Here is a 22,833-nt window from a genome sequence, read left to right on the forward strand (position 1 = left end):
AAACACTAGTACAAGTTCCTTACCTCGTCTAAGCGTCTGTAAATAAATAAGAATAAAAATACTCACTTACATGGTGGTTGGGATGAAACGAGATAATATATGTAAAAGTACTTGGTAGGCACTACGTAACAGTTTGCAATGTGGGGGTTCTCTGTCATTACTCCTCACCAGGTTCAGGGCTCTCGGGTGAGACTGCTGCCCTAGGGAATAGCGCAGAGGTCAGAACTGATACGCGTGGGAAGAGTGGGGAGAAGATGCTGGTAATGGCATGTGTGTTTCAAGCACTTCTCTGGGCTCAGAGACTGACAGGCATTATTTCTTCCTGATAGGGCCCTCAGAAGTAGGATGTTGTTATTATCATGCCCGTATCACAGGTGAGAAAGCTGAGGTACACAACTGTTAAAGCACTTGAAGGTGCATGGCTCCTAAGTAGCTTCAGAGCCAGAGGGTTTGGCCATTGTTCTATGATACTTTTTGCCCTAAGTAGATGCCCCAGGCTCAAGGGAGGAAGATTCTGCAGTAATGGTCTGGAAGTTCTGGGAAGAGGGGCAAATGCGGTGCCCAGGGCAGGTCTGAGTTACGGGTGAGGCAGCCAGCTCTCCTGATGGTGGGGCAGGAAGGGCTGTTTGGAGGAAAATATCATCAGTGGTAGTGTCATCACCACAAGCAAGTTATTAAGATCCTCTTCCACACCCAGCAGTGTGCGGACTACAGACCCACACACTTTCAGGCAATTTATAATCAAGTTGAAGAAACAAGGGTGGTGCATGTGGTGACAGCAAGTAGTGGGGACAGTGTGTAATTAAGTGCTCCATTGCTTGGAGCAAAGCTGGGGTTTTCACCTCAAGCAGATGGGATCCTGGCACTCTGGGAAGCTGGCGGGGCTGGGGGTTTGCTGCTCTCTCTGCCTTCTCTCTGCTTGTCCCCCTGATCCACCCCTCCTCACCCCCAGCTGGAGCCCCCCACCTCCCCCACAGAGGGCTTCTCTCTCTGAGCACATATTCAGCCCCACTTAACTGGCTTCCTATCACTCTGTGGTTTAGAGGCTGCTGGGCGCGTCTTCTCAACTAGCTTGGGAGCCTCTTGAAGGCAGGGGTCTCTTTTTATCTCCCTCTGCGTCTCCACCACGGCCGGTACCCGTGGGCGGGTTGCCGTTCCATCTCAGCTGAGACCGTTGAAGCCAAACTCCCCAGTGTTATGTACTAACCATGTGCTGCTCTTCCCAGAACGTCCTGCCTTTCAGAGGGCTCATGGTTTCCAGCAACTCTGTTCATAGGAAGCTCTCGTGTGATGTCACCCGATGGTGACAAAGTGTGCCTCGTGGTCCTGAATGTGGGCTCTGTCTCTCCTCGTCTTGCAGTTGTGGAAACTGAGCCTCAGAGCAGTTGAGTGCTCAGGTCACTCTGCTAGTTGTGCAGAGCTGAAACTGGGATCCGGGACTCCTGGTTCCCTGCCTAAGAGTCTAGGAATTTGGGGGAGGGCGTGATCCCTGTGAAGCTAGAGCGGCTAAGTGCACAAGCTTTGGATCCTTTCAGTGCTGCAGTCAGGTTCTGACCCCAATGCTTTCTAGCTGAGTATCTTTGGTGAAGTTACTTTCCCTCTCTGAGCCTCAGTTTCTTCATTGGGGGGCGAAGTGGAAATAAAGGTAATACCCATTGCAAGGGTAACACACAGGAGGGGAGTGCCCAGCGCCAGCCGTGGCTTTGTGTGCGGGAAGGAGTGGAGTGGCAGAGGGGAAGGGAGGAGGTTTGCTCTCCTGCCTTAGGGCTGTTCCCAGACAGGGGTGACTAATATGCAGGACAAACAAAACAAACTCCTGACATCACTCCCCCACCCCCATCTGCCCAGTGTGCCGACCTGGACAGGGTCTGCAGGGCCACCCAGGTGGCTTTTCCTCTGTGTGTGAGAGGAGCACCTGTCCGGTGGGAGGAGCCTCCCACGCCCTCCTCAGCAATGCTGCAGGGTGACTCAGTCCAGAGAAGTCCGGAGAGGCCATGACTAAATCCACCCAGGTATCAGGAGCCCTGGCGTCCAAGGTGTGTGGGGTACGGTGGGCAGGTGACCTGGCTTTAGAGCCAGGCCCTGCCACTCACTAGCTGTGTGACCATAGGCAAGTGGCCTCCTCCTGGGGGCTCAGTTTCCTCACTGGTGAAAAAGGTGCTGTGAGTTTCAAAGGAGACCGCAGAGGGAGCTCACTTTGGAAGGTTAAAATCCTGACGCATTAGTGGCTAGGCGGGACTGCTTCAGAACTCTCTCTGCTCCCGAGGGGAACTGTTTCTCCTAGTTTGTCCACTATCTCGTACCCTCACCTGATTTATTCAGGTGGTCTTGGGAACACCACGTGTTTCCACCTTGCACAGCCCAGTTAAGTCAGAACTCGAGTATGGGACCACTGGACGAGGCACTGGACGAGGGATCGCATCTGATCCCTGCAGTGGTCCTCGCATCTGTGCGATGGAGGCTGGGTGTTATAATCCTCATTTTATAGATGATGCTATGGAGCCTCCGAGAGGCTAAACTTCATCAAGGGTCACAAATAGTGAGCTCACAGAGGAATGAAGACCAGGACCAGGCCTCCCGCCTGTCTCCCCAGGCCCTCCCACCATGGAGAGGGTGGAGCTGGTTGGAATGAGGCCCAGAGGACTGGCTTTGACACCAACAGACGGGGTTCCCATCTTTCCGCTTTCCCCAGTGGCTCTGTGAAGATACTTTAAGCTCCAGGATGGTACGACTGCCGACCTCACAGTAATATTAAACAACAACCCATTGCGTTTGCTATATACCAGTCAGCGTTCCAAGTGCTTAACCCATTATTAACATTCAATCTTGACTACATTAGTAGGTTCCATCATCATGCCCATTTTCCAGATAAGGACACTGCGTCACAGGAAGGTTCCTGTGACTTGCCCAAGGTCATAAGGCCAGTAAGAAAGTGGCAGTGTTGGGATTTGAACCCCGGTGGTCTGGCTCTTAACCCAGCTGCCCTGCTGCCTCTTCCGAGGCTGCTGGGAGGACTGCCAGGGACCAGGTGTGTGCTGCGTAAGGGCCCAGCTTGTGCCGGCTGTTGCTGCTTCTGTTATTACTAACCCCCAGCGAGGCCAGGTGCTCAAGAGACGCCTCCCTCTCTTTGCCCCTGTGTGCGACCTTTGCTTTTCCATGGATCCTCTCTTCCTTGTTTCCGCAGGGGATCAAGCTCGAAGAGCAGAAGCCGGGACCCCAGAAGAACAAGGTGGGCTGGGTGGTGAGTGGCAGCCAGGTGGGCCCGGCAAGGGGCCAGGGTGAGAGCAAGGCAGGAGCAGCCCAGGTGCTGGGGCCATCTGTCTCTCACCCGTCTAACTCTGACCTCCACCCAGGGCCACTTGGGTGACCGCACCCTTGTTAGGCTAGCACACGGGGAGCAGCACAGGGGGCCCTGGCTTGATGCCATTAGGGCAGCTTAGAGCAGGCTGGGGCCTCAGGCTTGGCGGCTTGGCCCGGCTCCACCTCGCCCGTCCCACGCGTGTTGTGCACAGTGTTTAGGGGCGTCAGGCTCGTGCCCCGGGCTCCAGTGGGCAGTTAGCTTCGGATTCCATTTCCAAGGCCTGGGGGTGCAGCCCATCACTCGGAGGTCAGCCCCCTTGCCTGGAGAGGGGTGCTGGGCGAGACTAGGAGTCATCTTCCTGTTAGCATTCGAGGGTGAGACGAAGTTCAGCACCGCTGTACACTGCGTCTTTGGTTAGCTAGCAGGGTTTGTGTTCAGGTTCTGTCAATTTAGAGAAGAGCTCAAGGGATGGTGGATCCCAGAGCTGCTTGTAGCCTATTCTTCCATCTGCTGTTCTTTACCTCAAAGCCCTGGTGCAGCCTGCTGGGCCCCCCAGTACACCCCACCGCCACGGGACCTGGAGGAGGGAAATGGAGAATTTCTGGGCACTGCTGGGACTAACGGCGGTGTCATCGGTTTGTCTTGCAGGATGACTATATCCCGTACCCCAGCATCGATGAGGTAGGAGCCCCTCTGGCCACTCTGCAGTCTGCTCTGGGTCCCATTCCTGGGGAGATGATGGTGACAATGGTGACGGACCCTGCCTGCTGCACACGGGAGAGCACCTTGGGCCTGGGGCCTCTTCCGTCTTTGCCTATGTGACTTTAGCATTTTCCTGTTTAAATTAGGGGTGTCCATCCGGGCCTTGCAACCCCGGGGCTACAGGGTCAGAGGATGCAGCTGGAGATGGGGCTTAGGGGAGGGGTCCGCGTTACCACCTTTGGCCTCAATTACTAGCCTCCCCTCCTGGGGGCAGTTTGGAGGTGGGTGGGTGGGGACACCACCACTGCCATCCCTTCCTCCCCCTGCAGTCCCAGGGTCAGCTGCAGCGCAAGATCCCCCCTCTGCCTCCAGGTTGTGGAGAAGGGAGGCCCGTACCCTCTGATCATCCTGCCCCAGTTTGGGGGCTATTGGATCGAGGATCCGGAGAATGTGGGCACACCGACATCGCTGGGCAGCAGCATCTGCGAGGAGGAGGAAGAGGACAACCTCAGCCCCAACACGTTTGGCTACAAGCTCGAGTGCAAGGGCGAAGCCAGGGCCTACCGCAGGCACTTCCTAGGGAAGGTGAGGCCGGGGCCCTGGGAGAGAAGGGCTGCTGGAGGGGGGCCCAGTCCTCTCTCCAGTCCCCCCATTCCCAGTTCTGTGCCTCCATTGCTCCTGGCCCTGTCTTAGTGGGAGAGGTCTGGCTGGCTCTGTCCTGGGGCAGGGCCAGGGGAGTGGTGCAGAAGGCAGGGAGGCCCAGTGTGACGGTCCCTGTGGGGACCACCCCCAGGAGATGATGGGATGGGTAGTGTTCGGGGTGAAGGAGGGTGGGATGGAGTTCAAGGAAAAATATGTTCTCACACCATGGAAGTCTCCATCTCCATCTAAATAGTGTAAATCTCTCATGTCCTCATTCAGGCAGGTCCCCTGGTCCTTGTACTGAATAATGTGCTGTGAGCCTCTGACTGCCTGCAAGTGACAGAGCTACATTTCTTTAAATATATTCTGCCCTTCAGACTTACCAGATTCCCGATGTCCGCAGGGCAGATTCCGGAAGTCTCTAGTGTAAGGCAGCTTTGTGGTCTCCCGTGGGAGGAGGCTGCATCTGAACCCCCAGGGATCTTGTTAACATGCAGATTTCAGGGTCCCCACTCGGAGTCAGCGGGTCTGGGGTGGGCTCCGGGAAGCCATGTGTTGACCCCGTGTGCCCAGATCTGGGGAGAGGCCCGCTGGTCCGGAGCACCCCTCAGCTCCCCGTGGGTGGAGGTGCTGGGGTTCCTCCCAGCTTTCTTTCCTGAAATCTTCTGAACTGGTGAGGGCTGCACCCTGGGAGTGAGAACTTGAGCTTCAGAGTCAAGACAGACATAGGTTTGAACCCTGGATCTGTCACTTACCAGCTGTGTGCGTCCGGGCAGTTACTTAACCCCACTTTACGCTGGTTTCTGCGTCTGTGAAGTGGGGATGATGACATTAGCTCCTGCGTGAAGCTGTGGTTAGGATTAAAGGATGTGATGGGTACTAAGCCCTTAGCACAGTGGCGGGTACAACCGGAGGCCTCAGTGGTTGGTACCTGTTATAGCGTCATCTTGGGTAGCAGCTGCAGTGGTAGCCTCCTTCCCTTCCTCGTTGCTGTGGGGCTTCTCATGCCTGGTGGAGGAGATGGTTTTGGGGGACATGTCCGGAAGTTTTCCTCTTTCCCGCTCACACCCAGTTTCTATTTCTAGGATCATCTAAACTTTTACTGTACGGGCAGCAGCCTGGGAAACCTGATCCTGTCCATCAAGTGCGAGGAAGCTGAAGGGATTGAGTACCTTCGGATCATTCTCAGGTGGGGGTTTGCCCTGTGCACGGCCATGCCTCTTCCAGGCACGGCTGCCTTAAGTGGCGGGGGACCCAGAAATACCAGTCCGACCAGTCTGGGGGGCAGGCTTGCTGAACTCCTGGGGCTGTCTGAAGTTGCCAGGCAGGGAGACCCAGCGGCCAGCTGGCTGAGTGCCCAGCTGGTGGAGTGCGGTAGTCAGATTGGTATCCCGATCTCAAGGTCACCTGGACCACAGCCCTTCCTGCCCCTCTTTCTGGCAAGGCTGTGGCTCCGAGGAAGATGGGGGATGAAGCAGGGTGGCTCGGTGTGGCTCATCTTGCTGAGACACAACTCCAAGTCCCGGGAGAGTGTTAGCCCCGTCCTGCCTGTGGTGTATGTGTCTAGTCGGGGAAGATAGGTCACCAAGCATCTGTGGTGTGTGCTGGGTCCCTGAGATGGAGTGACAGTCACAGCAGGAGCGCTGATTTATAGCTGCAGACAGGGCACCTCTTTCTGGACTGTGACCTCTTCAAGGACAGGAACCGGTTTGTGCTTGGTTCAACTAACATGTTTTGTAAAACCTACCATACCAGAAACTGAAATAGGTGCTGGGGATAAAGGGGTGACTGAGACTTGGCCCCTGTTTTCTAAAGGCTTGTGGTCTAGCATGAGACAAAAACAGAATTTTAATATGCTGCAGGAATTATTTTAGCAATATGCCCAGGATGCTATGGGAGTGCAGAGGAGTCTGTGTCTTATTTATCTCTGTCCCTGGTGGGTGGTGGAGAAGCCAGGGAGGCCGAGAGCTGGTGCCTAGCAGGGTACTGTGAACCTGTCACGCTCTCAGCCCACATTAGTTGAATCTAACTGGAAGTTCTTAAAGCTATTTGGAAAAGAACAATAACATTTTTTTTCTGCCCAAATTTTGAGATACACATGGGAGGGAACAAAGACACATAACCCTGCCTTGGGAGAGGTAGGAGGGGAGGTGGTTTGAGGAGGTTTCAGCATCCATCCAATCTTCTCATTAAGGAAGGAAGCAGTTTTCTTTACAGAGGTCCACTTGACTGGAAATCATATTTGCAAGGCATAGAACAGTCAATTAAATAGCTAGAGCCAATTTTCTGAAGGGTAATACCTAGATCCCCATCTCCAAATAGGATTTCTAGCTATTAAAATTGCTTCCCTTCTTGATAAAAATCAGACCAAGATTGGGTAGGATCTCTGAGTAAGATGACAACTGAACACCAGGATCTAACCCCTCCTTTTTCTAATACTATAGCCTATCTGAAATGCTGCATCAGGGCTGGCAGCTAGAGAAAGATGCCAGGCACACAACACATGCTTTGATGGTTTTGTGTTTTTGTTTTGTAGTCTTCAGGGCAGTTAGAACTAAAAGTAGGTGATACTGAGAGTCAAACCCTAGTTCCCCTTCCTTAGAAAGCAATGTAGTATGGGAATGTATGAAATTGGAGATTCCAGAAGAATCCTGTACTCTTTAGGGTAAGAGCAAGCCCTGGAATGGTCAGGGATCTTTCCCCATAGAACCACTTTTGTTATGGTGGGTCAGCAGTATCAGTTGAAATCAATTCCCCCAGGAGCCCAAGGGCACGCTTCAGTGTGGCTCTGCCAGTAGAAAGCCAGCAGGCAGGGTGGCAGAGAGAAGCCACACACTAGCTAGGAAGTTGGACAATCGTATCATGTACTTGGAATGACTGCCAGGCCAAATTGGAAACCAGACATAAAAAATTGGCTCCGTGGGTTAGCAGCTTTACCAGACACAGAGAAGAAATTATCCAGAGATGCAGTTCCCTGCTGGCAGTGACTCCTGTCCCAGCCTCTTCCTCATTCCCCACAAACTTCTTGATTATTTAGTTGATGTCCCAAATTTGTAACAACCAGCTCTCCCTCCTAAAATCTGAGTATTCTAACAGCCTCTGTGTATCCATGAGAGTAGCCAGGAAGAATCTATCCACAGCTGGGAGACAACAAGCTTGTGTAGATTTCCCCTTTTTCAAGTGTGGATATAAAGAAGAAGAAGAAGAAGAAGAAGAAAACCTCTTCTTCTTTAGGTTGTGAAAGAAAAGATTCTGTATCTAAAAAAGCATAAACTAGCTAGAGAAATAACAGTTTAGAAAAGTATATACTTTTACAGAAAGCCAGGCAAAATTGAGATATTTGTTAACTTTGTAATTTTCACAAACTTCTAGAAAAAATAAACACTATGAAAGAAAAGACAAAAGACAGAATCAGCCAACAGAATGAGATGAAAAAGTTGCTTGTTAAGTTAGGGAGACAATATAAGAAAACTAAAAGTGGCCAAAGGAATTTTAAATGGCATTTGAAGCAGTAAAAAGCAGAATCTTCTTTGTAGAAAATCCAGTTAGTAATATGGAGAATGAGATTAAGAAACTTTCACATAATTCTAAGGAAAACACAACTACTTTAAACTGACGAGCGAGATTATGCTGAATATGGAGGTGGTGAGCAGGAATTAAACATGTGGATAACTGATGTTCTTAAGCCGATTGAAGACTTAAATCTGTAAATCGAGTGGCTCACCCAGTAACAGACAAAATCAATAAAAAGAAACTAATAGCTGGACATATTTTGGTGAAAATTTATATTTCACAGATATAAAATCACTGGTAAAATAAAAACATTCCAAATAATAAAGGAAGACAAAGAATACACACGTACAGAAAAAGAAAATAAAGAAATCATAGAGAAATGTGATAGAAGTGTGAGTACCTAAGTGATGGTAGTAAATTTAAATGAGTTGAATTCCATCAGTAAACAGCAGAGATTCTTAGTTTGGGTCATCCCTCCAAACAAACCCCTATCTATCTATATTTTATTAAAGAATGAACTCAGAATATTTAAAAAGAAAAGAGTTAGGAACAGTCAGACACAAAGAGAAAGCAGGGTTAGCAATATTGACATAGAAAAGTATAATTCAAGGCAAACAAGCAATCCGTGTGATAAAGAGTGCTATTGTCCACTCATAAAAGGAAAAATCCACAATGAAGATATCTTACTAATATAAAGCTTTATATGGTAAATAGTATATATTATAACACAATATATGTATATGCACACATGTATATGATTAAAATATGGAGAAATTCACAATACAATCATAGTGGTAGATTTTTAACACACATCACTTGACGACGTATCAATACTAGAGTAAGAAATGAAAGGATATGGATAAATCTCATTAATATTATTTATGTCCATTATATATGTTTATATGTATCTGTTTCAAAATTTGATCCTCTAACAGATTTTTGCTGCTTTTCAAGTGCCTATGGAATATTTACACATGTTGACTGCATAGTAGATCAGTGGTTTTTTGTGGACCTGCTACATCAGAATCAACTTGGACCTTTAAAACAAAGCAAAGCAAAATGAAAAAAAAAAAATCCAAGCAAAACTGAAAACTTAGATTTCCAAGCTCCAATCCAACTATTTAAAACATACACACATAAATACGTAAGATATGTAAAGATGTATAAATAATCATATACTATATATTCTTGTTTTCTGCCTTATTTTTTCCTCATTTCTGTAGCTTTCTATAGAACATACTATTTTGTAACTTGCTTCTGTTACTATGTCTTAGAGATCTTTCCATATTGGTGTATAGAGAGTTTCTTAATTTATTTTACTGTTGCATGGTATTTCATTGCATGGATGCAAAATAATTTAATAGATCCCCTATTAATGACCACTGCCAATCTTTTGATATCACAAGCTTCAATGATTAACATTGTACAAATATCAATTTGTATGGATTAAGATAGTTTCTCAGAAGTGAGATAGCTGGGTCAAAACATAAATGCACTTGTATTTTGATAGATGATGTCTAATTGCCCTGTGTAGGGGCTATATAAATCTGAACTTTCACTAGCAATGTAGGAGACTGCCTATTTTTGCAAAGCTTCTTCAGTAGAATGTATTGTCAAACACTTAGATTTTTGTCAATCTGGTAGGTGAAAATGGTATTTTAGTGCAGTTTAAATTTAAAATAATCTTAATATGAATCATGCTGGGCATCTCTTTATATATTTAAGAACCACTTGTATTTATTTGCTGTGAACTGTTCATAAGCTTTGCTTCTTTTTTAATTGCAGTGTTATTTGAAATTTTGATTTTTAAAAATCTTGTAAGTAATTCTTGATTGTAGGCATATTTAGGAACTTTTGAACCACAAAGTGTTTTTATTTTTTTAAATTTTTTTTCTATTTTTAGTAGAGACGGGGTCTTGCTCTTGCTCAGGCTGGTCTCAAACTCCTGAGCGCAAACGATCCACCCGCCTCGGCCTCCCAGAGTGCTAGGATTACAGGTGTGAGCCACTGCGCCCAGCCTGAACCACAGAGTAAATCTAAATAAATTTCAAAAAGCAAATACTCTGCTGGATATATTGACCTACAATTTGACAATAAAACTAGAAATTAATAACAAAATGTTTTTAAAAACCCACTTAACCATTTAGAAATAAGCAATCTCTTAAATAACTTTTGGACCAAAGAGCAAATCAAAGCTGCAGTTACAGAATATTTATAAAGTAATGACATTTACAGTATTATACATAAAAACTTACGTGTTATATTCAAAACTATACTTACAAGAAAATTCATTGCCTTAAATGGTTTCTTATTAAATAAGAAAGAATAATATTTGCAAGTTGTTGCTGTTCGTGGTAACCTCCTTATGCCTCAGTTTCCTCATCTGTGAAATGGTGATGGTAGTATCTACCTTAAAATTATTGAATGCTTATATGCCTCAGGGCCTCATATTGTAGCTACTTAATAAAGGGTAGCTGCTATTATTATCATCAATATTATTACCTAAAGAAAGTAAGATAGAAGAATGAATTAATAAATATTAAAGCAGAAATAAATAAGTTAGAAATAAAAACACAAGATTATTGATAAATTTAGGCTTCTTTTGGGGGAAATAAAACAACAAGAAGATAGGTAACTAGCTAGTTAAATATAGGTAAAAAGAGAAAATTAAAACACAAAATTAGGCATAAAAAGACACATAACCACATATGTCAAGAAGGTTAAATGATTACTAATGGATGCTGTGTTTAACTCATGCTATTAAATTGGAAATTTTATTTGAAACAGATGCCTTTCTAGGAAAGCAAACCTTACCAATTATAACTTAACAGAAGTTAAAAACCTGGACAGACCAATATCTGTGGAATAAATTCAAAAAGTTCTCAAAGAATTATCTCCCCAAATGGTTTTAGATATAGATGGTTTTTCAGGTAGGTATTTTAAACTGTAAAGGAACAGATTTCTTGTTATTTAAATTGTTTAAGAGAAAAGAAAAATGTGGAAAGCTTACCAATTAATTTAATAATGCTTAAAAGATCCTCATGAAAAAAAATCAGGCAAATGAAATGCAAAAAAAAAGAAAGAAAAAGTAGGGGTTAATATTCTTTATGAATATAGAAGTCATGTTCTAAATAAAATATTAGTCCAAGAAACTCAAATCTAAGCAGACTATTAAGAATAATTCATTATATGGTGGGGTGGCTCAAGCCTGTAATCCCAGCACTTTGGGAGGAGGGAGGATCACCTGAGGCCAGGAATTCAAGACCAGCCTAGGCAACATAGTGAGACCCTGTCTCTACAAAGAATAAAAATAAAAAAATTAGTCAGGCATAGTGGCACATACCTGTAGTCCCAACCACTTGGGAGGCTGAATAAAGAGGATCTCAAGAGCCCAGGCATTTGAGGTTTTAGTGTACTTGATCATGCCACTGCACTCTAGCCTGGGTGACAGAGCGAAACCCTGTCTCATAAAAATAATAATTCGCTATAGTCAAGAAAGTTATTTTAGTAATGCAAGGGTGGTTAATATTAGGAAATTCATTTCTTCATTCAGTGTTTGTTTAACCAAGACTTCGTAAGTGCCAGACTTTGTCTAGCTGTAGGGATACTGTGAGGGATAAGCTCTTGTCTTGTTACTTGGCCAAAGAAAGCATTCAATACATTTTATATATTCTTATTCCTGTTCCTAGTCTTACTCACCATCTCCTTCTTCTGGACCTGAATCATTATAGGCTAGTGAGGGTGATGCAAAAGGTAGTAGGGGAGAACTGAAAGGAGTGTGGAATGTGTTTCCGAGTGTGGTTGGAGAGATTATTCTATAGAGGTAAGAAAAAGCTAGATAATGTATAGACAATGTCTAGGAGCTTGAATTTTATTCTGAGAGCAATAGGAGAGCTACTAAAGCGAGAATGTGATGATCAGATTTGCACTGTAGCACAATCACTGGGGCTAGAATAAGGAGAATGGCTTAGAGGAAAAGCAAGGCTAGAACCAGGAAAGTGAGACAGGAGGCAGCTGTGATGAGCCAGGTGATTATCACAGGGGATGATCCAGGCCACCAGATTGCATAATGTGAATGGCATCCCTGGAGCTGTGCTCACCAACAGGCATGATGGGAACTGAACCAGGGTGGCTTGCACTGAGAATAGAGAAAAGTGGGTGGAAAATTCCAAAACACCTGCGGAAAACTGACATTAAGAAAGGCATCCAAAAACGTCAGCAAATGGGAGATGGATTTACTGCTGATGAAATGCAAGTAATGGTACACTTTCAGTGTGACTTAAAATAAATATATTTGAGATTTTAAAAAGATAAAGAATGAATAATACTTATAAAATGGATAAATTGTGATGCAGAGAAAGGAACCAAGAACGCATGGGTATAAGAGGAAAACAATTAGAATTATTATAAATAAAAAAATAGTTGTCCAGGATAAAATCTAGTCTGTTCAAAGAGTGAATTGGAAAACAGTTCCAAGGAATTCACCCAGAACACAGAACAGATTAAGAGAGAAACTATATGAAAAAGCAGATAAGATATGTGGATAACAGACTGAGAGGCCCCAGCATTTGTCTTAAAAGAGTTCCAGAAGGAAAGAAAAGAGAGACTAGTGAACAAATACCCAGAGAGGTAATAGCTTTGAGAATGTTTCAGAATTTAAGAAACTATACACCATGCTGCTAAGCACAATTTTAAAACAAAACAATACTCCTAGGCATGTTGAAGTGAAACATCAGCAATCAAAGATTTAAAAAATTTAAAATCTACCAGAGGATAAAGACAGATTATCTATGAAATAATGACAGTTCTTAGCCATGGTAGTTGTTGGAAGACAATGGGACAGTATCTTTAAAGTGTTTAGAAAAAGAAAATAACTCTCTTAACCTATAATTCTATACCTGGAAAAATTATCAGCAAACACAAAATAAAACTGTTTTCAGACATAAAAAATGAGTATTGTACCACTCACAGATTGTGCATGAAAGAATTAATAAAGGATATACTTAAGCCAGAAGAAGAGGACCCAAAAGAAAGATTTAATTAAGAAGTGACAAGAAATAGGTAAACTGTGTTAATACATTTAATTACTGACTGGAAAAAAAGTAATTTTTTGCATATTTAAAAAGAGGCAAAATCCTAGCACTCTGGGTGGCTGAGGGAGGAGGATTGCTTGAGGTCAGGAGTTCAAGACCAGCCTGAGCAAGACCCCTTCTCTGCCAAAAACAGAAAAAATTAGCTGAATGTAATGGCGTGTGCCTATAGTGCCAGCTACTTGGAGGCTGAGGCAGGGAGGATCACTTGAGCCCAGGAGTTTGAGGTTGCGGTGAGCTATGATGCTGCCACTGCATTCTAGCCGGGGGAACACAGTGAGACTCTGTCTCAAAAAAAAAAAAAAAAGGCTTGAACTAAATTTATAAACCAAACTAGCAAGGACAATGGGAGGGGGAAGAATTCAATGGATAAAGCATACTTCATTTTTTTTCTCATTTACCCTCTGAGGAGAAAGATGACAATTTTAGAGTTTGTTGGAAAGAAAAATTTAAATATGTGTATTGGAAGATATAGAAATATAATCTATAGCACCAAGATTAGCAGAGGGATAAAAAGAGAATAAAAAAAGCAAAAAGGAAACAAAAAACCCATAATTTTATTTAGTCAAAAGCAGGAAAGGAGAAAAAAAAGGAAAGGAAACACAGGAAATAGAAAATGTAAAATGATAGATTAGAAATAATTCCAAATATGTTAATAATTGCAGCACATATAAGTAGATTAAATTAGCCTTTTGAAATCTCAAACGATCAGATTGAATTAAAAATACAGCTATATTCTGTTTACAAGAGCCATAACTAAGGAAAAATATGTAGATGGATTCAAAATAAAAGAATGGAAAAAGATATGCTGGGAAAATACTAACCAAGAAAGCTGGCATAGCAATATTAACACCAGACAAAATAGAATTTCAGGACGAAAGCCTACTTCTGCACTTCTGATGTTTCCTGCAGAGTGGAGGGAACACTTTTATGTAACGCCCTGGCTCTCCCTGCCCTCTCTGATTGGTGCATTTGGGAGTGGCAACTTATTCTGTCCCCCTCAGGGGATCTCTTGTACTCCTTTGGTTTTGGTTCTGAGGAATAAGCACCTAAGCAGCCCTCACCGGAGGGGGCTTGCCCCTGCTTGGCACTACCTGTGACTGGGTGGGTGAGTTTGGCTAATTCTGGGGTTTAGTCAGACCCGTTTCATTTTCACACTAAGCTATGTGCTCCCACTTGATCTTTATCAGTAACGAAGGAGTTATTTTGACTCCCAGTGCCTTACTCTGTCATGTTTTTGTTTGTTTCTGAATTTGTTGAGAACCTGGGCAGGGAAAGATGCCTTTTACTAGGCCCCCTCAGAGGCCACAGCCTACGTGATGGTCAAGAAATCAGTACACCCAGAAGATCTAACAGTCATGAACTTGTACTTAGTAATTATGATCTTGAATTTAAAAAAGCAAAAGTGACAGAAATATAAGGAGAAGTAGACAAGTCCTCAGTTATAATAGGAGATTTTAATAACATCTCTCAGAAACCAATGGATTAAGCGGGAAAAAATTATGAGGATGTAGAATATTTGAATAATACAATTAAGTTTTATCTTGTAACATATATTCCTGCTCTCAACAAAAGAAAAAAACACATTTTTAGCCTACTTGGAATGTGAAAAAAATTAAAAAGTCCATGCATTAAGTCAATAAATTTCAAATAATACCATATAGATTATGTTCCTTGAATATAAAACAATTGAATTATAAATCAATTAAGATACTGAAGGAAAAACAATCTCATATTTGAAAAGTTTAAAAAAAACCCCTTTAAATAACTCATGGGCTAAAGAGGAAATCACAAAAGAACTGACAAAATATTTAGAACTAAATGACAGTGAAAATAGTACCTATCCAAATGTGTGGGAGGCAGTTAAAGTGGTACTTAGAGAGTTGTGTAGTTCTAAATGCACTTGTGAAAAAGAAGAAAGATTAAATGAGTAAGTATGTAGGTCAGGAAGTTAGAAAAAGAATAGTAGAAAAATAACCCCTGATTGAAAATAGAAGGAAGGAAATAAAAAAGACAAGAGCAGACTACTGGAGTAGAAGCAAAAATATGAAAGAATAGATGATCAGCAAAACCGAAAACTGTCTCTTTGAAAAGACTAACAAAATAGATAAACCTCCAGCTAAGACTGATTAAGGAAAACAGATAAAAGATACAAGCAAATAGTATTATAGTAATGAAGGTGGGGACACAACTACAAATAGAGGTGAAGTCCTACAAGAATACCCAAAACAATTTTGTATCAATGAGTTTGACGGATACTTTTGTAGAAAAACATAAATTACCAAAATTGACCCAAGAAGGAGTAGAAAACCTAAATATTCACCACTAAAGAACTTGAATTGGTAGGGAAAAGTATATCCTCCTATAAAAAAATAGTAGGGCCAGAGATGTCACAGAGGGCTTTTAGTGGACCTTTAGGGAATGGAAATTCCCTATGTTATACAAACTATTTCAAAGGATGAAAAGCTACTCAGAAATTTTACAAGGCTGCAATAACACCTTGATATCAAAACCTGGCAAGGGAAGTACAAGAAAAAAAAAAAAGGCCAATGTTGCTTTTGAACATACATGTGAAAATTTAAGTAAAATACATTAGTCCCCCCTTATTTGTGGGCGATACGTTCCAAGACCCCCAGTGGATGCCTGAAACCTCAGATAGTCCCAAAGCTGGTTGCTGTCAACTGGAAGACATTTCTGTTCTTGTCTTCCACCCACAAGTCAGGTGCCTTTTCCATAACTAAGCACTTATCATGCACTGTGGCTGTAACTTTTGTAGTTTGACTTGTGACGGCGAAACCAGCACGAATTTCTTTTTCCTTCTTCACAATTTAAGATTCTTTCTTACCATAGATCTTAGCAACCTCAGCATATGACTTTTTTTTTCTTTCCTTATTAGGTAGAGAACTTTCACCTTTTCACTTAAAGGAAGCGCTTTATCACTTGTCTTCGGCATATCTGAATTGCCAGCATCACTACTCTTGCACTTTGGGGCTATTATTAAGTAAAATAAGGGTTCCTGAACACATGCCCTGCCATACTGCGACATCTGATCTGATCACTGAGATGGTTGCTGAGTGACTAACGGGCAGGGACTGTGTACAGTGTGGATGCTCTGGACAAAGGAATGGTGCATGTCCCAGGTGGGATGGAGCAGGACAGAGTGGGGCGACGTGAGATTTCATTATATTCCTCAGAACAGGTTGCAATTTAAAACTTACAAGTTGTTTATTTATGGAATTTTCCATTTTATATTATATTTTCGGACCATGTTGACCATGGGTAACTGAAACCGTGGAAAGAGAAACCATGGGTAAGCAGGCACTCCTGTATTAATAAATTAAATTAAGTAGGATATTAAAAATAATACATCAACAGCAAGTGGAGTTTTACCCATGGAATAAAAAGATGGCTCAACAGAAATGTAATTCACCAGGTTAACAGATTAAAAACCATATGATTATCTCAGCAGATGCAGAAAAGCATTCAGTAAAATTCAACACTTTCATAATGTGCTAAATGAATCAGGGCGGAACAGGCTAAATTTAGAGTCTTATGGTGAATCCCTTTATAAAGCAAACTCCATCCCATTTGTATTTTGAGTAAATCCATATTTTCAAATATTAGTTTCTTTTCATAAAGGTTCAGTTGTGTGTCAAAACACAAATATATCCAGGAGCTGTGCCCAGTTCTTTGGGAGAACACAAAATCCCACAAGCCAAAAAATAATGGTGACCTTGAAGGTGGCGATTTGTATTTTTCAGTGGCAGACAGATTGACCAGGCATGTTCTTTAAGTATCCACCTCCCCTGGGGCATCTAAGTGGGATTCCATTTTCCCACCATTTGAGTAGTGCCCAACACATGGGTTGGGTGAAACAGGGCAGATCAGACCCCAGGGAGACCTGAAGCAAATATCCCTGTCTGGCATGGTCTCAGCCACCTCCCTCATTGACTCTGTTTCTTGTGAATGTCCTTTTCTGACTGTTATCCACACGTGCAGGTCCAAATTGAAGACGGTGCATGAGCGGATTCCCTTGGCTGGACTGAGCAAGTTGCCCAGCGTCCCTCAGATTGCAAAGGTAAAAACCAAGCCGAGAGCAGGTGCCTTCCTCTTTCAGCCCAGGGCTGCCCTCTGGGCTGGGGGTGCAGGCTTGTCCCGGGTAGGTGCTGCCCTTGGGGAGGGGAACCACTTTACTCTTTGGCCCTTGACTGCATAGATGCGGATGGGGGAGCTATTGGCAGATGCCTCCATCTTTCCTACACATCCCCAGCTCATTGTTGCTGCGGCTGCCGGGGGAACAGTGTAATTCATGGTCTCTGCTCCCAAGACGTTCAGAGCTAGTTCAGGAGACAAGAGAAGTGGGAAGACAGGGCTGGATAAAGCGAGTGCCGTAGCATTTCACAGGAGGGGTGCGGAGGGGGTGGCCAGGGGAGCCGTCACAGCAGAGGAGGGGCCCAAGTTGGGCTGAAGGATGATCCAGATTGAGCACCCCCTTGAGTAAGGAGCTGTCAGCCGGTGGAGGGGCCCATGTCACTGCTTTGGGAACTGGGTCGGCAAAGTGGAGTGAGAAGGTTGTTCGGCTGGATCGGGTTGGGCTCACTCTGGGAGCGGGAATGCCAGGCAGAGTTGTGCCGAATACCCTTGTTGGGAAGAGGGGGTGACTGGCTTTTTGGCATTGTCTTCAGGTCCGAATGGAGACAAGTCTCAGGCTTCATTTTGTCCCTCCCCTCATTTTATCCGGAACCCCCAGAAAGGTTAGTTGACTTAACCTGGGCATACGTGAGTGAGCAGCAGATCCAGAATTTGAGGGCAAGACCAGTGTTTCTTGCCCTCTTGTGCTGTATTCCCTTGGTGGGCAGAGGAGCCCAGGTGTGCTCTAGGGATGTGGTCCTTGAACTGTGTGTTTCTCTCCCTGCTCAGGCTTTCTGTGACGACGCAGTGGGGCTGAAATTCAACCCTGTCCTGTACCCCAAGGTGAGGACCTTCATGGGCTCTGCAGCCTGGCATGGATTCATACACCTGTGGCCCCGTGGGGAGTTCTCTGCATCATGGTGGGGTTTTGCAGGGTCTCCACAATAAACCTCCATGTCTCCCTTTCTTCCTGTCCACCCGTTTACAGACCGGTCCACTGGGAACCCATCCTCAGCCATGCTAGGTCTCTGGCCCAGTTGAATTGGTCCCCAGCCTGCTGTGAAGGTGGCAGAGGGCAGCAATGTTACACCTCCTCCACCTCACCCCGGTCGTACCTCCCCGAGGCCAGTGCTGGGGCGGGGCTTGATGCCGTGGCTGGGGACTGGGACACATGCAGTTTGCTGTCACAGAAGGGTGCAGGTGCAGAAGGCAGAACTCACTGAGAAGTAAAAGGCCAGACACGGCTCCCTGTGGCCCCTGTTACCGCAGCTCTGAGGCCTTACAAGCCTCCGCCCAACCTTAGTTATTGCAATAAACTGGCTGGTTCTCAGATATCAGTTTCCTTAGGAGTGGCCGGATTTTGACCCCCGTTCTGACATGGGGGTGTGAGTGCGGAGAAGTGCAACGATAACAAAACAAACCAACAAACCCACTCAAGAACAATTATGGTACCACAGGACTTAAATCACCCACGGACAGTGAATTGCTTGAAATTGGCCACAGGGAAAGACCAAGTGCACCAGCTGTTTCTTTGCGAGCCAGCAGGGTCTGGAGAGAGAAAACGGAAGCAGGGCTGTGCTCCTGGGCTTCCGCTGTGGGCCAGCGCTGTGGCAGCCGTGGTGTGCTGGGTGGTGTGCGGGGCTGGTTCTGTCCAAGATGAGATGTCTTGTGGGGAAGAGAGGCCCCGTCCCAGCTGAGACATCCAGAATCCTCTGGAACGAATGCCTTAAACGCTCCCGATTGGGCATGACGCTCCTAGGGGCACCTATTTACCCATCTGCAATGGCTTCGCTAGTGGCGGAGTCCTCTCCTACACAGAGCCCTTCTCTCACATGCCCCCTTTAACCGTTTGTCATCTGTAGGTACTTGACCAGGAACATGCCACACTCCATTAACATTTTCTATCATTCTATATAACCTCCCCTTTATAATTAAAACTGACTTAGTGAGGTTTAACTAAATATTAAAGCCCCATCATAAAGGCCTAACTTAACTACAGGTTTGGCAATTTTTGTTGTCAAATCCTATCTACTGCGAGAACCAATGGTGTTTATTTGCATAGTTCTCTCTATAACTTGGAGAGCCTCCGGCTTTGGTACTAATGGAAGAGCAGCTGTATTTTCATGTTTTCTATATTTGAAGGACTGCTGAGTCCGGCTGGGATGTTAATCTGGCTGAGATCGGTGTACGTGTGTGTTTTTAAAATTCGCAGAGTTTAGAACGTTCCTTGGAAGTTCTTCACTGGCCTGGTGCCTCTCCCCGGTGGGACAGCTGTTTCTCCCCATTGACTCATCCCAGGCAGGAGTGGGCTCCCTCCAGGTTGGGCAGCAGCGCCCTCGCTGTGGGAGCTGAGCACCTCAGAGATCTACAGTGGGTCCAGCCAACAAGTCATGCCTGGTTTGTTCTTCCCCTAGCGTAACTCATGGTTGGATCCCTCCTTTTTATTGCAGAGAGTATCCCAGTGGTATCCCCAAATTTCCTTCTCTTTCCCCGTAAGCTGGTTCAGCTCTGATCTTTCTGGAGGGTTACGTAGATGATGATGATGATGACGATGTTGACGATAGCTACTCTGTGCTCAGCACTTTATGTGCCTGATCTCGTCGAATCTTCTCATAACCGCACATCTCCATTTAACAGATGAGGAAACAGGTGAGGCCCAGAGAGGTGAAGTGGCTCAGTCAAAGCTAAGGAGGTAAAAGCCGCACAGCAGCAGATTCAAACCCAGAGTTTAGTGTTTCTATAGATTTCTTTCCTTCCCTCCCCTCCCCTCCCCTCCCCTTCCCTTCCCCTCTTTTTTCTTTTCTTTCCTTTTCCCTTTCTTTCTTTCTTTCCTTTCTTTCCTTCTTTCTTCCCTTTCTTTCTTTTCTTTCTTCTTTTCTTTCCTCTTTCTTCTCTCCCTGACTCCCTCCCATCCTTCCCTTTCTTTCCTTTCTTTTTTTTTCAACACAGGGTCTCACTCTGTTGCCCTGACTAGAGTGCACTGGCATCAGCCTAGCTCACTACAACCTCAAACTGCTGGGCTCAAGCGATCCTCCTGCCTTAGCCTCCCCAGTAGCTGGAACCACAGGCAAGCGCCACCACGCCTGGGTGATTTTTCTGTTTCTTTGTAGAGATGGGTCTCACCCTTCTTCAGGCTGGCTTTGAACTTCTGGCCTCAATCAATCCTTCTGCTTCAGCCTCCCAGAGTGCTAGGATTACAGACATGAGCCACCACACCTGGCCCTAAGTTTAGTGTTTCTGACCCCAGACCTCAACTCTATGAAGCATGATGGAAAATTACATAGACCCAACGGTTGGGTTTTTCTTTTCTTATTTGCACATTGTATTAGGGTGTGTTCTTCCTTAGAGTGGTCTTTTTAGAGACTTCTCGTTTTATGGATAAGGGATTGAAGTCTGACAGGAGCAGTAACTCACTCAAAGTCACACTGCTGATTAGAGATGGAATTAGAACTGCAGTTATCCTTGCTGAACGGTTTTGGGATTCTGACTTCACTTCTTACACCACAAATAAAACACTGGGGTAAGGTCAGTTCCCCGAGTCCTGCAGGATTCATGTGCCCGAGGCTTGGTTGGCACATCTGGATGGAATGGAATGGGTGATACAGAGGTTTGCTTACTCCTGGGGAAGCCCAGGTGATCGAAGCTGGCTAAGACCTCTGGAGTTGCATCCTGTCTACTTGTTATTTCTCCCTTCCTCTTCCTCCATACGTGTGGATGTTTCATACCAGGAGGTACATTCTCTACCTAAGTGAGTGCGTCCCCTTCCATTTGCTTCCTCATTTGCCTCCAAATTAACAGACAATCTTGATGTTTTTTCTTCCCATGTTTTCCAGGCCTCCCAGATGATTGTGTCCTATGATGAACATGATGTCAACAACACGTTCAAATTTGGGGTCATTTATCAAAAAGCCAGGCAGGTAAGCAGCCTGAGTCCCTACTGGTCACGACATCCTATGGTTTCTCATCGAGGACTCTTTTTTTTGCCTGCTGCTAGAGCAGGGGCCCTGAATGAGGTCCTTAAACGTTCTGAATACAACTGTCACATTTAAAGTATGAATTAGACTGGAGGTGGCAGAACCTTCAAGGAGGTTACTCCTTACAAAAAGGCCTGCAAATCCTTTAAACGGTGATACAGGTTTTCATACAGTAAATTCTGATTCTTCCTGGCTACCTCAGCTTCTATTCGATTCTATCTATGTGCTGTCGGTTGCAAGAAAAATCAGGCTGGGGTGTGTGTTGGGGGGAGATGGATTAGAACAAGCTGCTCTCTCCTTGCCCACTGTTCTCCCCACTGGAAATTAGCTTTTTGTCCCCAAACTTCAGTAGAGCGATGGAGCCAACGGTGCACATCTCTTCCCAACTTTGTATTCAGTGACGTCGTGTTGGTAGCTTAAAATCACCCGTAGTGGAAATATTTACACCGTGGAAATTGGCAAACACAAGGGTTTCTGTTTCCCTCCTTGGGAGAGCCAGTTGCCAAAACGTTTACCAGCAAGCCACTGGTCACCCTCCTCTGTCTCCATAGCACTCACATGCTGCTTTGAAGTTAGTTGGCCAGAATAATATTCCTCAAAGTATGTTCCATGAGGCACGGGTCTGGTGATGTACTCTGTGAGCAAATGACTTGGGGAGGGGTTATCACTTATGTGGGAACCTTTTAAAGGCTCTGAGAACCCCTAAGGTAAACTTTTTATAACTTTATTAAACTTACTGTTTCCTATACTTATTTGGCCACAAACTTCCCATCTTCTCTACCTCTTTCCTATCATGAACAATTTGTTAATGTCCCAAGCAGAGTGATTGGCTGAACACACTGAGGTTTTCTCACCTAGGTTCTTTGAGAGAAGGGTCCACACCCATTTCTTCTGTGTGTCATCCAAGAGCCTAGCATGTCAGTCAGCTTTATAAAAATACACTGAACTGTTGTGGGAATTAGAGAATGAATAAAAATGTTGGCCCTGCTAATGGCAGGTCAATAGTATCTTCTGATATTATCTGTGTTTTTTTACATGATGCTGTCTTTCTTGGCTCAATGACACCTGATTTCTTTGTCTGAAGATATTAGACCATAAGAGACATGCGTTTGCTTAAAAATACTCTTAATTAGGTGAAGAGTTTAGGATCTGCAAGACAACACTGATGAATCTTATAATTTAAGGGAGATTATTCAGGTAGCTGCTCTAATTATTTTCATATATTACATTTTTATTTTGTACAGCTTTGCTAATATAACCTCTTTAATTAAAGTTCTCTGCTTATGAAACTTACCAAAGCAGATCTTATAAGGTGATTACAATCCAATGTTCCAGCAAAGTTGTAATTACTGAACATTAACTATCTGCCTCTGAGAAGGAATCTGTGTGTTGTTTATGTACCTGAGGCTGCGATGGGGGAAAAAGCCAGGAAGATAAAATTTTTTTTTTTTTTTTTTTTAAATCCTAGGCAGATTGTTGT

At 44.5% G+C, this 22,833-nt stretch overlaps 1 protein-coding gene across 1 annotated transcript in view; it reads left to right on the forward strand.

Moving 5' to 3' along the window:
• Nucleotides 1–22,833, forward strand: part of RAP1GAP2 (RAP1 GTPase activating protein 2) — a 188,611-nt gene that overhangs the window by 129,153 nt on the left and 36,625 nt on the right. Inside the window, exons 5-11 of the mRNA XM_012653009.1 lie at nt 3,185–3,229; nt 3,950–3,982; nt 4,376–4,588; nt 5,731–5,834; nt 17,248–17,326; nt 18,169–18,222; nt 21,213–21,296. Coding sequence (XP_012508463.1) covers nt 3,185–3,229; nt 3,950–3,982; nt 4,376–4,588; nt 5,731–5,834; nt 17,248–17,326; nt 18,169–18,222; nt 21,213–21,296 — 612 coding nt within the window. The remainder of the gene's footprint in view (nt 1–3,184; nt 3,230–3,949; nt 3,983–4,375; nt 4,589–5,730; nt 5,835–17,247; nt 17,327–18,168; nt 18,223–21,212; nt 21,297–22,833) is intronic.

This window comes from Propithecus coquereli, unplaced genomic scaffold (genome assembly GCF_000956105.1).
Source record: "Propithecus coquereli isolate 6110/MARCELLA unplaced genomic scaffold, Pcoq_1.0 Scaffold409, whole genome shotgun sequence".
In the NCBI taxonomy this organism is placed as follows: Eukaryota; Metazoa; Chordata; class Mammalia; order Primates; family Indriidae; genus Propithecus; species Propithecus coquereli.